The 16,196-nt window shown below is 43.0% G+C and overlaps 1 protein-coding gene across 3 annotated transcripts in view; it reads right to left on the bottom strand.

Annotated features, from left to right (window-relative positions):
* RANBP9 (RAN binding protein 9) overlaps nt 1–16,196 on the bottom strand; it is a 635,256-nt gene that overhangs the window by 53,635 nt on the left and 565,425 nt on the right. For all 3 annotated transcript variants that reach the window (XM_085607104.1, XM_085607103.1, XM_085607102.1), the window contains one exon: nt 12,811–13,001. In XM_085607104.1, coding sequence (XP_085463230.1) covers nt 12,811–13,001 — 191 coding nt within the window. The remainder of the gene's footprint in view (nt 1–12,810; nt 13,002–16,196) is intronic.

Raw genomic sequence — 16,196 nt, 5'->3', positions numbered from 1 at the left:
GATCTCGCCCAACTGCTAAACAAAGAGGAATTGAAATGGATTCTCAAAACAGGAAGCATACACAGTGGGTTGAATCGCCTTGAGGACTGGACCTCTTTACTATGAACTTTTTTGGATTCATTTTCACAAAATTTCTGAACAATGACTAATACCTACTCCAGGTCACAACCCCGTGGGTTCTACACCAGACTCCGTGACTAACGGCAATCGTTACCCATCACTGGATGTCTGATGGTTATTGTACCACATCGATCACTTGTTTCATTTATATGTATGTACATACTGTAAATTCTTTATAATATACGATTTGCGTTTACTATTCACTTTCTCACTGATTTCCTCTTCCTTTCCACTCGTCCCGTTATCCACTGGCCACTTTCCTCCTTATTTAATTACCCTTCCAACATGGCGCCTTGGTTCCGCCGTCATTTGCCTTTACATTCGCACGGCGCTGCTCCCTGGTCACATGATACACCATGTGACCGCCCACATGACCTGCTACACCATGTGATCACCCACATGACCTGAGACAGCTACATTAGGTAGCTTCACCTATCTGCCCCCACAGTTGATCCGGCATCGTCCGTACACACTGCATGGCCACGGAACCCATTTCTGCAAGTTGATTGAGGTAAGCCCTTCCACCTCGCACTCACGATCCAGATGTCCCGCTCCTCACACTTGGACCCTTATTTATTTCTTTCACTTTCTTTCATTTAGACCTATCCGTGTCCTTCCTCCCGGAAGAATTGTGCGTAGGTAAGCCCTTCATTCACGGCACGCCCAACGCTCTCACTACTATACTTCGCCCTTCTTATGGTTTTCATTTATTTCACAGGCATTGTCCTACCGTAAACCTTAACTCAACGTTACCTTTTCGTGAATCGGCATCTTTTCCGTTGCCTCCATGGCAACATGAGGTAATCCCCCATCCACTTACCCCCTCTTCACCCTCGTTCCCCGCCACCCCTCCTCTGACCCTTCGGATTCCACACGCTTCTTCACTTAACGTCCTCGTGCGCCTCACGGGTCCACATCGTACCGCGCATGTAGTGACTAGTATACCACGGTTGTCATAATGTCTTTTTTAACGTAACCTTTAAAATCGTCTATTTCCGTATTTCTGTTTAGACATTAGTTGCCATATAACAACAACTTGCGATGTCACTACTGCATAACAATGCACACTTGAACGAGTACTTGATCTGACACAGTACCTTGTTGATGCGAAATGTAATGTTTTTACGTAATTACAAATTGATTGATTATTATTTTCCATTTTTCCCTTCCCTCCCCTTTATTATTTTCATTGTTTTTTCCATATTTATGTTGGTTGTACGTTTGCCTTATGTCCAATGTTTACTCAGGCATTCAAAATAAGGGCAATTTAACTAAATTAGTCCTGATGATGATCCTGTATCTTTCTCATAAGGATCGAAACGCCGTCGACTCTGTTGCCCACCCTACACCTTAAATATTGCTGTATGTAATATAGTGTGAAGGTGGCAATCTGAATATCAGATGTTTCGCTATTCATTATTTCTCAAAGAAACATCACTGTAATTGCCTGATTGTGTTTTGTCATTTTCTGTCTACTTGGTATGTAAGTCAGAGGATACAGGCTTGTGTCCCACCGAATTTCTACTTACATTTCCTTGTTTACTGTCAAGAATTTCTACTTATTAAAGTTGCCATGCCCGGCCGGACATTGGCTATAATATAGTTCCAATTTTGACTATATTCATTTTTTGCTCTATCGTTTGGTTTCAGGGACCACTGTTTCCTGCAATACGCTCTCTCAGCAAGCGGCCATCTTCTGCAGCTGCAAGCCACGCCCCAAAATAGAAAATATTTGAGGGGCCAGTAAAAACGAACTAGGGAAATCAAGGATAACTCTTGACAAGTTTGGGGTTCTAACAAGGGACGAACAGAACCTCTGATACCAATTTAAATGTGTGCTTAATAAGACAAGTCACTTTGCGCACTAATATACATGTTAACATTTCAACTTCTGTGAAACCACAGGTGTAGTTTAGTTGTATCCAGGAGGGTGTTGAGAATGTAACAAAGGCAACACATCCCTTCTGGTGTGCTTTATTTTTCTATGCTTTCAGAATAAGAGGTTTTGAAATTGTGTTAAGCTTCTTTAGGGTTTCAAAGAATTACGGGTATTTGTGTAATTAGGACGAGGGCCAGAGGCCAACTGCTAAACAATTGTCCTGTCTTTTATATTTCTAGAAATATGCTACTATCTTTAAGGCAAAATATCTATTGTTTTCATTACACCAAGTGAATAATGGGACAGAAGCTGTAAAAAGTTAGACACTAGCTACAGAACTCAGGTGTACCTGCAATTGGGGTAGCAGGAGAATATACACATTTTGTATTATTATTTTGAGCATCAATGATTTCGCCTGTTGTCCACTACAGTTGTAGCATGACTTTTATTTTATTATTTTGGGAAAATGCATATTTTGATTTTCATGTGAATGAACGGTAATATTGCTTTCGGAACAAATATGCAAGTATAACAAACAGGGATTCAGAATAGTTTGTAGGTTTTTGGAAAGGCATAGCTTAGGTGTATCTAAGTGCTCATGATTATTATTTATACCTGTTTAATATCAGGGATGTAATAAGGACAAGTTACAAAAGAAATTCTGTTTGTGAAAGTGTGCAAAATGTTTCTTTATTAAATTAAATTTGATTTGAAAAACTGCAAACCATAATCATTTCAGACATGTAAAGATGTTGGTAGTGCCATTTACAGAAACAAATTCCTCATTGATCACTTTCATTGAAAGGTCTTAAAAAAGAATCACATCTTGCATCAGATTAAAAAATCTAAGTTAACAAGAATCCCCAAATCCATTTATTTTTAAAAAGTTACAATGGCATGAAGAAAAAGAACACGCATGTATCTGTAACTTGACATAGATTATTGTCTATAGATTAACATATTTTTAATGTTCTTGTCCCATAGGGTTTGAACCCTCCTGAGGCTACTAGAGACCCCAAGATCTTTTCAGATTCAACTTCTTTGTAATATTTCGTCTGGTTTTAAATCAGACACAATTGCCCCCGGAACTTTAGCAGCACCTCTAATTGTGATTGCAGCCAATTCACATCCATCATTTCTGCTGTGGCACATTGTCACTCTATGAACTTAATATCCAGCAATAATTGACCCATGCCTTCTTATCAGGACACTCATTGGTATAGAAGACGGAGATGGTGCAACGGAGAGGAATGCATTTACAAATGGTTGGACAAGATAAATATCACCATGATCTCATGTTCTCTGTTGGTCATGAAAGATATTGGGAACAGATCTATTTTTGAGAAGCAAGCTTGGGCGTGTGCACTTTTATAAAAGGACAGATTCAATAAGACCAATACCAGTAATTTGCAATAAGCAATCAAGGATTTGAACCAATGACTGAAAGAGCAAACACATTTTTTGCCTCAATGGGTATTATCAAAATCACTGATTCTATTAAGTCTGAGCAACGACAATTTTACGTAAACAGGCCTACCCAAACCTCAAGTTTTGGAGCAGTAGCGTTGGCACCAAGTAACTTCAACCCTGAAAGCACTCCTCTGGGTTACAGTTAAGCAAAGAAAAGCAATGTAGTTACTAGCATTTTAACATTTTCTGCAGCAAGAGAATAATGAGACGTCCCCTTGACCACACCAACAACCTGATTTCCAGTGATGCTTAGATGATTTTATGAAATGTACCCAAAACAAAGTACATTTTGAAGCATGATCCCTCAGGGCTCTGGGGACTATGTCAAGCAACAACACAAACCTACAGTTGAGGTTTTAACAAAATGATCCATCCTTAAGGAAGGAAATAAAATAATTTCTGTTCAATCATTCATGTGCTTGCAAATTTCCAAAGGGACTACCATATTTTTCCCAAATTAAACTAGCCTATTGCTCATTTTGATATCTTCAACCCTTCCTATAGCAGCAACCCATTACATTAGCACGAGGACATCCATAATCATAGTTACACCTAGAACATGGAAGGGGTTATACTAGCTTTGGCACTACAGATACACCAATAAATGATGCACTGTGAAGACTGAAGGATCAACAAAACCCAATACTTTGTTTTACTAAACACCTATAATATACTAATAGATGGACTGTATTACAATAAACATTGCAATGCATTTAAATCTATTCTGCAATAAAGATAGAAGCTAGTGGAGAACCTTATAAAATGTGGTCATGCACTCCTATATTCTGTTGCCTATATCTAAGAATTTACAATCATAACTTGTACCACTCCGCAGACTGTGTGATGGGTATAATGCGGTGCAGTTCTTTCACCATAGTGCAGCTACATTTAAAAGCACGCACTTAATCACTTCAAGAAAAAAGCAGGTATATATGTAACTGACAAGCTGTGCACCTCTGCCTAAAATAGCAGTTTCAACAAGCTCATCATCAACCTGTACTATGGCGTAATTTGAATATAACTGACAGAATTTGGGTCCATATGAGGACAGGCGTTATCAGTTGAGTAAGCTCATTCCTTGAACTCCTCTCTGTGCTACAGTGCAGCAGTAATCAGATGATGATGGGAGAAGTACTTGAAGGTTTTTGCAGGGATGCAGATTCCTGATGCATTTCCTACTGAAAAGGATATGCAATGATGTGATAAACTTACACAACACATCACACATGAAGAAAAGAATCATGATAGAATATGAATCCGTTGCTTGATCATTCTCTTACAAAATCTGTTGGGTCTGACATGTCCATAGGAACAATAAAGAACGATTGAAGGTGTAACAGACAATTTAAATATCTGGAAAAGTGCGTGTCCACATTGCGCCAGTTTGAATCCATTTAGACTGCTCAAGAGGTCTGCATTATCTAGGGTCTGATTATTTTCCTTAAACGATCTTTATAAAACTTATCCTCTGGCATTGGCAATTCTTACAGACAACCAGTGGAGCGCTCCTATTAATGCTCCTTTTTTGCTAGTTGAGTTTACATACCAATGATAAAAAGAAGGAAGGGTTGAACATAGGGTTATGAATTCACATGTTTAGGACAGTAATTTTAAGCATCAATTTTCTCAGTGAGTCTAAATTAAAGCCATGATTGAAAAGACTGATTGGTTCTCACATTTCATGCGCGAAATACCTAGGTGTAGTTACAAAACAATATAATGCTCACTGTTAAAAGGTATGTAATCCAAAGAGTTAAGCGCCCTCTAACGTTTCAGTGTAATCTTGGTAGATGACTACAGAGATCATCTTTACATTTTGTTCATAGGAACAAGTTACTTACCTGCGGTAATGCACTTTCTGGTGGATACTCTTATCTATCCCAGATTCATCATCTTTGTGTTTCGCCCAGGTGCCAGTTTGGATCCGTAAAACTCAAAAGCATTGCTCCTGGGCATCGCCAGGAAGCGCTGTGCGACTCCGCATCAACACCATTCTGCTCCAGAAGTGGCAAATGGAGCCACACAAACTCCACCCATGCCTGCTGATGTCTGTTTCTTTCAGGAACTTTTCGCAGCCTTGATCTGAGGTGCAGAGCCCATTGGCAAATGGAACGAACCAGTGTGTAGATTACAGGTTGCATTCTTTTTAGATGAAAAAGGCCATACCATAGAATTGGGAAGTTAGACAGTATTCACCAGAAACAGTGTTACCAAAGGTAAGTAACTTGTTCTTCTGATGGAAACTTCTAACTGCAGATTCTTTACCTTGTGAAGAGATACCAAAGCAGTGGGTGGTGGTGGGTCCGTTAAATGGCTCCAACTAAAAAGTCCTGCAGGACCAGGTGGGTAAAAGGCCCATCTTGGTGGTCTTGGCTGTTGAGGCAGTAGTGCTCAGTGAACATGTGCACTAATCCTCATATAGCTGCCAGACTAATATCCAAGACAGGCACTCTACGTGCCAATGCAGTGGTAGCAGCCTTAGCCCTGGTGGAGTGGACGCTGAGGCCTCCTGGAGGTGGCTTTTTACACAATGTGTGCCAGATTTTAGGAGATCCATCCATAAGGAGATGGTCCTTCTCTGCACTTCTTCGACCTGATTTGCCCCTGGGAATCCGACTAAGAGCTGATGGTCCCCCTGACGGTCACAAGTATGATCGATGTAAAATCTCTTTCAAGGAAATATGCGGGGCAAAGAACATTGGACGCATGATGGTTTGTCCGACATGACAAGTGTCACCACGTTTGGTAGGAACGCAGCTTGAGTCCTTAATACCAGTGTGACCAGAAAAAAGTTGTCATAGGGAAGCTGGACTGAAAGGGCTTGCAGTTCACTTATCTGACGTGTAAATGTTAATATAACTAGGAAGGGTTTTATGTTGAGTATGTGCAATGAAGTGAATAAGGACGGTTGGTCCTTAACTTAAAATGGCCGATAGGGCTAACAGGAAGGTTTACCTGTGCCCAGAGCAAGTCCTCGCCTGGGCTAAAAACAGCAAACAAAAACACATCCAACAGTTTTGTGTGCAAGTGATCCAACTGACGGGCACCAAACCTGCCTCATGTCCACCATACATAGTCTTGAAGTAAGCAGTAGAAGCAGAAGACTGAGATGAACGCTGCGACGGATGGCCAGGTTGCTGTCTGTTGGGCCCACGGCCCCTACCTCGAAAGGAATGGGAAGCCTGTTGCGTGGGTTGAGGAGTCTGACATTACTGAGAAGTCAAGCCACTAACATATCCCCAAAAAGACGCAATTATTGGGGTTGCGTAGGGTGCCTGAATACAAACAAAGACCCCTGGCGCATGTTGTGTCTTGGCTCTCCTCAAAATACTCTAGAGTCGAATATGCCTTCACTGGAAGCTGTTGAAATGAACGCCTAGCAAAGATGCTTGAACGTCTCCCGAGAAGCCAATGGACCTTATATAAGAGTGGCATACAAGCACCACTCTGGTTCTGAGAGCCCTACCTAGGCAGTCTGTGGTGTCCAGGCATGAGCGGATGGCAGATTTTGCTACATCCAGACCACCCTGAAAAGTCTGGGTTAGAGAAGCACGTCATTCTTTAGGACTGCAGGCAAGAGCTAACCCACCATGTCCTACAAAGTGTTAATGTAGCGGCGTACTAAACAACTTGTGTTGACTGAACTCAAGTGAAGCTGGTTGAGGGGAACATATGCTTTCCAAATGTGTTCACTCGTTTGGAATCTCCACCCCGGTTCATGGTAGAAAAGGCGTTAATGTTGACTCTACTGGTGGGGGCCTAGACCACCAGACTTTAAATTGTTGGGTGAGGAAATCTGTGTCTCCTAAAGCAGGTCTATGGGGCGGGCGGTTCGGGGGACGACCTGTCGGCTGACTGGGTGGATAGAGCATGGTTGGTTTAGCCCAAGTGCCCAACAGTGTGTCAGTAAGGGCTTCATTGGAGGGCAACAGGGTTTCAATGAGGGCCCGGCCAGGTTGTGGGACCTCTGTCAACACCTTCGTTTTTAACACCATAGAGGGCAGGTGATGGTCAAGGGAGTCAGCCGCCCTCCTCATTCCTCTGGCTAGAAGTGCTTTCCACAGTTGGTGGACAAGAAGGGTGGGAATTTCATTCTAGCCAAGTATCAGGTGAAGTGTTCAGCTTTTGGCATCCTGTTGCTCCACATACGAGTTATCATCCTAGGATAGAGCAATCATTTCCAATACCCACCACTGTCCTCTGCAAAAAGATTGATCTGGTCAGAGTAGGAGTCAAAAAGCTTATGTAATGTCTATGCGTGACAGCAAGGCAGTGAAATTGCTTCCAAGTCATAGGGGGCCAGCAAGTGCAGCGGCACATCAAGATCTTGGGGTTTTACTCCAGCACCAGTGGCTTTGGTGTCTGCGTCGATGTTTCAGGAGACAGCCCAGATTTCAGCACCAGTCCCACATGCAACCTGAAAAAGGGCTGAAGAGGCTCAGATGGCATGACAGGGAACCAACCGGAGGTAACTGAAGTGAGAGTCGCAGGAGATCCTTGGGGCATGAATTTGCGCCCGACGGAGCCAGAAGTGTTCCAAAGGAACATAGCATGGTGTCACGAAAGGCCTCTACCTGCTACAACGTCGCCAATTAACCTGGAAACTCTAGGTGCATGGGGACCAGAGATGAAATCGGCTTCTTGGTGGAATAGGAGTGAGAACTGGATGCACGGTGACACCCTCACACCTCTGAAGATCGAGAGTCCCGTTTAGTCTTGTGTTTTTTCTTTGACTAACATGAAGACTTCGACCACAAGGAAATTCTGCCTTGGGAACAACATCAGATGCGGGTCTTCGCCTTTACCCTGGAGCAACACTGGCACAGAGACTTCAGGTGTTTCACCATGTTGAACTTTGCGTCATGCTCACAGATGGCCTTTGGGTTCAACTGAGCGCAGTCGTAGCAGGCCATGGGGTCGAGTGAAGAACTTAACCATCAGAGGAACCTCTCATGGGGATCTGTCACAGACATGTTTGGGACAGTCCCTACAAGTTTGAATTCAGCAGTTTTTGGGGGTCCCTTGCACACTGGAAGATTTTTCTGAGGAAAATTCTCTGCGACTAGTAAAGAAAGGAGGAGCGGAGCTCTGGATCTGCGTCTGAAGGCCCAGAAAGAAAGGAACTGATTTCTGATTGCAGCTCTGTTTCTCACTTTAGGAGTGGAATGGCGTCAAGGCAGAGTCACAGAGCACCATCTGCGGGCGCACAGGAGGAATTTTGAGCTTTAAGGATCCAGTCTGGCGCCTGGGGCAAATACACAAGGCAAGGAATCTACAGTTAGAAGTATTCATCAGAATCTAACACTGTGGAGTTTTTATAAGTGTTTCAGGCCTTGCAATGGGCGTGAAAAGTGCCCATTACTAATACAATACAGCATCAAGAGAAGTAAATGTTTCTAAAGTTAGTCAGTTAATGACCTAAGATGTCTGGGCACAAAAGTCCCAAGATCTGAACAGAGCGAGTTACATGTGAGAGGACAGCAGTATATCATTAAAACAATTCACTAAAAAAGTACACTTAAAGTCAAGTTATGGATAAGAAAAACGCATTTTAAAAAACTCTAAAATGTACCAGCCACAGCTGCCTGGAGTTTTGCCCTCTGTGCCCTAATAAGCACCAGTTCTAGATGCCTAATGCGATCTGTCCATGAACTGCAGAAAACAGTAACGCCATCCAAGTAAGCCACACAGAACTTGTCCAGGCTTAATACATGTAGTTAACAAGGCTTTGAGAGGTGTCAGGAGTATTCTTCAAATAGAAGGGCACTGGTAGAGGCCTCCTGGGGTCAAGAATCCCACCCTTCTTAGAACTTGTTAAGGCAATCTGGCTGTAGCCACTGGTCAGACTGAAATTACTGGTGGTAAGAGAGGGGGTGGTAGGGGAATGGGGGCAGATATGCATCTGCCTTGGGAATGGTATTGAAGCCTGGTAGTCCACAACCCTTAGACAGAGGTGGAAATAAAGAGATGTGGGTGTCACTGAAGATGTGACTGGTGAAAGTGCCTTGATGCTACTCTGCAAAGTGGCTATTAGGGTGAGGCTTCATCTACTACATTATAAAGTTCTGCAGAGTGTACTTGGACACGGCCAAGTTATTCGAAATGGGGAAAGTCCAGACTCCTATGTGTCTGTGATGTATTGATACAGAAGGCTCCTTCTATCACACAATGTGGGAATACCCCAAAATCCAAACATATTGGTCCAGGATTGTACAAGAGCTGAGTGAAGTCTACATAATCCCCAGTTTGTGTTGCTGGGTGTTCCTGGGGACATAGCCCTCCCCAGGAAGAAGTTGCTATTTTGTTTGTTTGGCCTAGTGGCCGCTTAAAGCATACTCCATCTATGGAGGGGCACACATGTTGCCTACAAAGAAAAAGTTGGAGATGGATGTACATATAGAAGCTGAGAAAGCGGTATACAAGAACAGAGGCTGTCCTCACATTTCAGAATATATGAAAATTACAAAGAATTTTATGGCCAGGGCACGACGATGCCCCTGTGCATCATGAGACGAACAATAAACAGAGATGGGCAAAATGCCCAGACCCAACTAGAGCTGAAGGGATCGATGGAGTGGCCAGATCATCTCAGGCATGTATTATATGGTTGATGGTGTGAGTGTTGGCTCAACAGAGGCACCCAAAGAATAGCCTGACAAACACCACTAAATAAATGCCGTATGAATATGTATGCATCTTGTCAACCTTTTACTGTTTAAATGTAACATTTTAAAAAACAGGTGGAAAAATAAAAGAAAGGACAGTGGAAGGACCAGAAACATGCCTGTTGTGATTAAGGTGGCCTTGTGTAAATGTAACTAAGTATGCTAGTGATGGTTCTAAAGTCTACTCAGCTGATTTGTGCATGCAGACCATGACACGACTGAAAATCCACATGGGAATGAGTCAGAAGAGGGGGGGTGAAACCTTCTCGCCTTTCATGTGCCGTGCTGAGGAAGTAACTGGGTTGGAATAAGAGCATGCACTAATGCAGAGCCGGCCCTTGCTCCAATAGCGCCTGGGCAGACAGAAATGTGCTACCCTAGCTAGGGCTGGTGAATAAAATAAGCAGCCCTTTTCACAGGCTAGTTTCTAGCTGGCTACATCAAGGCAGCGACTTGCTCTGAACTACCACTCAAAGTGCTTTTAAAACAGTATGTGAAATGTGATCCTAATTCCAATGGGGGTGTGGTCAGTGAACGTGGGGGCGGGATGAAAGGCATGGTTAAAAAGAACAAAATCTTCAGTAACTATTGTGTTGGTCTTTCACCTTCAAGTAACACCATGTAAAATAACACACCTTAAATGAAAGATAAATGCAAGTTAAAACTATTCAATTAGAGATCCAATATTGTACGTAGTGAAACCTCTATTGGTTAATGCAATCACTGCGGATATATGTACGTGTAAACAGAGAACCACATAATGAATTGTGGTTGGTGCAGTGGAGAATAGGGATTTATGTGTTTTTACCAGCACTGTGAAAATGCACGCCATTTTTTTTAAAACTTGTATTACACAGAGTATAAGATAGGCTGCCACAAAGTGCACAAAAAGATTTAGGTTTAAGGTTAAAAAAAAAAACATTTAAAAAGTGCTTCCAAAATATGGATCTAAGTAACAGGCAGACTCCACCTAGTGCAACCGTTTCCTATGACTGTCCATATAAAGCACACACTCCACAGCTCAACAGGTCACCTTTGACTACCTCTCAAAGAATACTCTTCAAGTGACAAAATCAATTAAAGCCAATCCCGGCTTCCAAGCAACCTTTACACTTACCATAAAAGGCACATTTAAATTTCTTTCAGGCTGCAGACACCCTGGCTAAAAGGCTTGTTTCTTGTTTAGCTGTCTGTCCCTTCCTCAGATCCACAGCACTGAAAACTCTCAACCCTTCCATTTCAGCTGAGGCATCTCAAATGTCTGAATTTGGTTGCCTTTTAACTAAGTAGTGGGAACTGTTTTGGTCAAATTAAAAAAGTATGGTCAAGTTGTGACCTTCAGATCACGCCCACTTCGACCTCTGCTCTGAACACACATCTCCGCACCTCCCAAGGTCACCCGAGTCACCCACAACTTAGGTCTGTCAGATTGGTTCCAAGTTGTTTGTTGGGGAGGGGGTGTTGATGTGTGGTGGCAGGAGTTGAGAGGTCGATGGAAGGCCAAGAAAAGGGGGCTAATGGGGTGCTAAAAAACATCAACTGCAGCATGTTAACCATTAAAAGCACTTTAAACCAAATAATTGGAGCCAAGGTAGGTGGTGTTGCTGTTTGCAGGACCTGTATGCAGACCATGCTTTCACCCCTCTAAAGAGTGGCGTCCTGAGCCTGGACCCAGCTCACCCATGCCAAAAGCTGGCCCTGCATTAATGGATAATAAGAAAAAGACTTCTGTTAAAAACATTCAGCGAAGCAGAAAAATTATTGTGACATCACGGAGGAAGCCACACAGGACAGTGAAACAAGTCGGCCAACGGCCATGCAAACCGCTTAATTGGGAGTACCTGACTGCAACATAGGAAGCCGTACATACCACTGCAAGTGCAACCTGACCCAGGAGAAAATGCATGATGCGCCCCATATTTGCAACTTTGATGAGAGAGGCGCCTGCACCCAGCACAATGGTTGTCTTGTAAGTGCATACTCATAAATATGGAACTGAGGACATAATGGCTAAGGCAAATAACTATGAGTAGAAGCAAATGTTTAAGGTTCTACTAATACTGGGAAATAAACTGAGGTGTGATTATTTTCCAACTTTTTTCAAAGCCGGGCCGGACTGGAGAGAAACATCAGTCCTGGAGAAAAAAATTGAAAAGCAGCTCTGCACAAGATGAGGCTGCCAGTAAAATGAGGACATAGGGGCTTGGATGTCTAGGACATGACATCTCAATCTACTCTGAAAGTAGCCCCCAAGCCCGCAGCCCACCAGGAAAATGCCAGAGTGGCGGAATGGGCCCAGTTTCAAAAGTTTTCAGGAATCTGTCAGAGGAGAACAGTAGTTTGAAATATGTGTATCGAGGGATAGTCGCACATGAAAAATGAATAATGTAAATAACTGAAATAAGATTAAGAGTAAAACAATTCCTCTATATTTCTCTTTGCCACCTTTTGAAAAAAAAGCACCCTTTTAGGATAGAAACATATCCATCCATCACCTTAACATTGCAAATATAACATTTTAATTGGCTATGTATAAACTTTGCGGCATTTCTCTACTACACAGTATACTCTATACTCCGCTCCCATTCCCCAGGTTAGTCATACATCCATCTCCTATCTAAAGAAGAAGAAGAAAAAATAATTACTACATGCAGATTCTTTTTATTGAGATCATACCAGGAAAGTGGGTGTTGCTTCCCTTGCTGGTTGCTAGACAGTGGATATTTATCCCGTGGCTTGGGCTCATACTGGGACTATTGAAGGGCCGAGGACTGCCCGGGTAACTATCTTGAGATTTAGGACTGCGGCCTCCTAGACATCTCACTTCGCTGTCGGTGCCATTCACCATTTCTATGAACTGTCGAACTCTAGAAGAATTGAAAAGGTAGAATTACAGCACATACAGTTCATTCACATGGACCATAAGTACGTACACAACATATGCTTTGTTCTTAAGTGACAAGAATAAGCCTTTTTCTCATTGTAAAGTCAGACAAGCTAGTGTTCAGAATGGAAAATCTTGGCTATTTTACAGTATTATTCTTAACATGTACGTTCCTCAGAGCTTAGGAAAACAGTGGACACACTACACAAAACATGTGCACCCACCTCAAAGCAGTGCTAGCAATTCTGCAAATTAAAAATTAAAGGATCTTAACAACCATCTGCATATCCATTGCCCTGATTTTGCCACAGTGCACGCTTGGCAGTAAATCAACTAGCATCAAGAGTAAGTAACCTTGCTTTCACAATCATGCTTCTTCCTTAAATTACAATAAAACAGCACATTTATTCACAGCACATTCTGACTGGACAGCCAGGAGAACTGGGGACACAATAGTGAGTTGAAAAAGGTGATTAGATACCAAGTGAAGAGGCAGTACATCAATGGCCGATCCACTTCTGTGTCTGTTATGTTATTGTTACTTATGGAGCACAACAAATCCCCCTGACGGGGTCTCTGGGCACGACTACATATTTCACAGGTTGGAAGCTACAGATTAGGGTCTTCGAAATTGTAAACTGAATTGCTAGGCTAAAACAACCATGTTTTAAGAGATTTTTTTTAAACAGTCTAGTCAGTGCTGACACAAAGATGTATTGGAAGCTGGTTCCAGTATGGAGGAGCTAGGTACAAGAAGGATCTGCCCTCATGTCTACTGGTACGGATGTGGCGAGGATGTAAAAAAGTTTCCCGCTAGACCAAAGACTTCTAGTGGGGGCATACCATTTGAGTTTATCTGTAGAAATTGTGGTCCATTCCCATAGAAGGATTTGTGGACCAAACGAAGAAGTTTAAACCGGGATTGCTTTTTTATGGGCAGCCCGTGGAGGCTTCTGAGAATGGGTTCTGAGGAAGACTAATGTGGAAGGTGACAGACTAACGGTGCCGCTGTATTTTGGACCACTTAATGTTTTGTGAACGTGAACAGTCCTTCATTCATAGAAGCCATTAGCGCATTCCCATAGTTCAGGCGACTAATTATAATGGACTGGACTAGGGATTTTCTTGATTGGAGTGGCATCCACTCTAATATTTTTCTTGGAGGGTGCATACTTCTAAAACATGAGCCAGTGATGTAGTTTGCACGTTCCTTCATAGAAAGGTTCTCTCTCATCCACCATGATTTCCAGGTTCCTCACCACTACCTTCGGAGTTGCGCATCACACCTAAACTATGAGGCCACCAGTCCTCAGACCATATTGAGTGCAGCCAGAGTGCATACAATAGTTACTGGTAAATGTGCTGAAGCAACTCCATGTGATTGCTCTGCAAATTTGATCAACTGGGACATTTGAAGGAGAGCAACAATAGCTGCTTTAGTTTGTGTGGAATGGGCTCAAGGCGTTTAACTGTTGCCAAAACTGATTTTATAGCACTATAGCTGTCCTCCTCTCTTCACGTTGTAATCTTTCTGTTGGAATGGGTATGGAGAAAAATATGGGACAACAATAGTTTGGTTGGAATGGAAATCTGACAATCTTTGCAAAGAGGTAAGATGAGTTCAAAAGAACCCATAGCCTTTATCTGGAAGTGTCTGCTGGCCGATGTAGAGGCAACTAACCATAAAGAAGACCACTTATGAGAAAACAGCAAACCAGACTTTGTCAGATTATGGTTGCACTCTTCCTGGTATGTTTAGGGACTGATGCTCCTTTTTAAATGCAATGCAGCACAGCTTCCACTTCAAGGCATAAGAGAGCCTTTGAGGAAGGATTCCTGGCTTCTTTTAGAACATTGAAAGGTGCAATCAAATGCACTGGAGTAAGGCTTTTATATAGGCAATTGGCATTCTTCCTGGTCAGATGATGCTGTGTGCCAAAAGCTTTGTCTTAGAGGTGACCAGAGATGGTTGAGCTACAGTTACAGAAGGAAAATGGAAGCACTGGGTCACAACACAAGAGAGAGTGCTGTAAGAGTAAGAAAAGAGCTGATCAAAGGTTGCCAGGTGACAAGTCGATAACAAAATTAAATAACTAGCTCAACAGTTCCTCTTTGCTAAGCTGGGGGTCTGCTTTATTTATTGACTCTCATCCAGCATTCAACTACTGTGGGTCTTGTCTGAAATAGCAGCAAACATTGTCAGAAGAGAAACAAGGTGCTTCTGCACCACTGTGTGTGGCTCAGTACTGGAATAACTGGGGCAGGGCCAGACTGAGCAGCAAACTAACCACTCTAAACTAGCAGGTGGGCAGTGAGGGTGTTGTTTAGGAAGAGAGGTTGGATGAGCGAAAAGCCGGTTTGAACTGTGTACAAACTGGCTCTGCTTCCCTCCATAGTCCCAAGAGAGTATAGTCTACAGCGACATACATCAACGTTGTGGCAGAGAAGGGTGGAGCCAAAGTGGGAAGGAAAATAAGAAAGCTTACCAGGTATGACAATGTGTGCCATAGTGCTTACTAGGCTCGCTAAATGTGGCAGCAATGGGAACTATGCTATGGCCCTAACTAGGCTTTACACATTATTGAATGAGGAAATGTATAGGCCAATATCTGCTTTACAAATAATCTGACATTGTGTAATGTAATCTGGTGCTCATGTAAAGCACTCTAAAGTCACTGGGTCAGGTTGGCGGATCTATATATAGATATATCTCTGTGTATCTGTATATATATCTATTTTTTTCATTAAAAACACGAAGGATAAAGTAATATTACAGCGGAACCCTGCCCTGAGCCTATTATGGTCCTGGGATACCATCCTGTGGGCCTGCCTTAAATAATAGGTGGGTGTCCCAGAGTCCACCCGGGGCACCCACCAAGGAGCAGGTTGGGGGCTATCGGGACAGGCCCAAAGCCCCCGTGGTATGTTTGCTCCCACTGGCAAGAGATTTAAAAATGCCCCCACCAGACAGGAGCAAACATATGTTTCCCTGCCTGTTCTAGTGCAGGCCAGGAAAATACTCCGTCTCAAGGGGTGCGCTTCCACGGACACAGTCACTGAGTTAACCCAGGGGGATGGGGTCCCTGGAGTCTTAATAGGCTCAGGGAAGGGAGCCGCACACCCCACTCCCTTCATTAATTGCTCGGCCCCAGGGGATGGGGTCCCTGGGGCCTCATTA

Source organism: Triturus cristatus, chromosome 5_2, assembly GCF_964204655.1.
Source record: "Triturus cristatus chromosome 5_2, aTriCri1.1, whole genome shotgun sequence".
In the NCBI taxonomy this organism is placed as follows: domain Eukaryota; kingdom Metazoa; phylum Chordata; class Amphibia; order Caudata; family Salamandridae; genus Triturus; species Triturus cristatus.
This window is presented reverse-complemented; position numbering and strand designations above follow the sequence as displayed.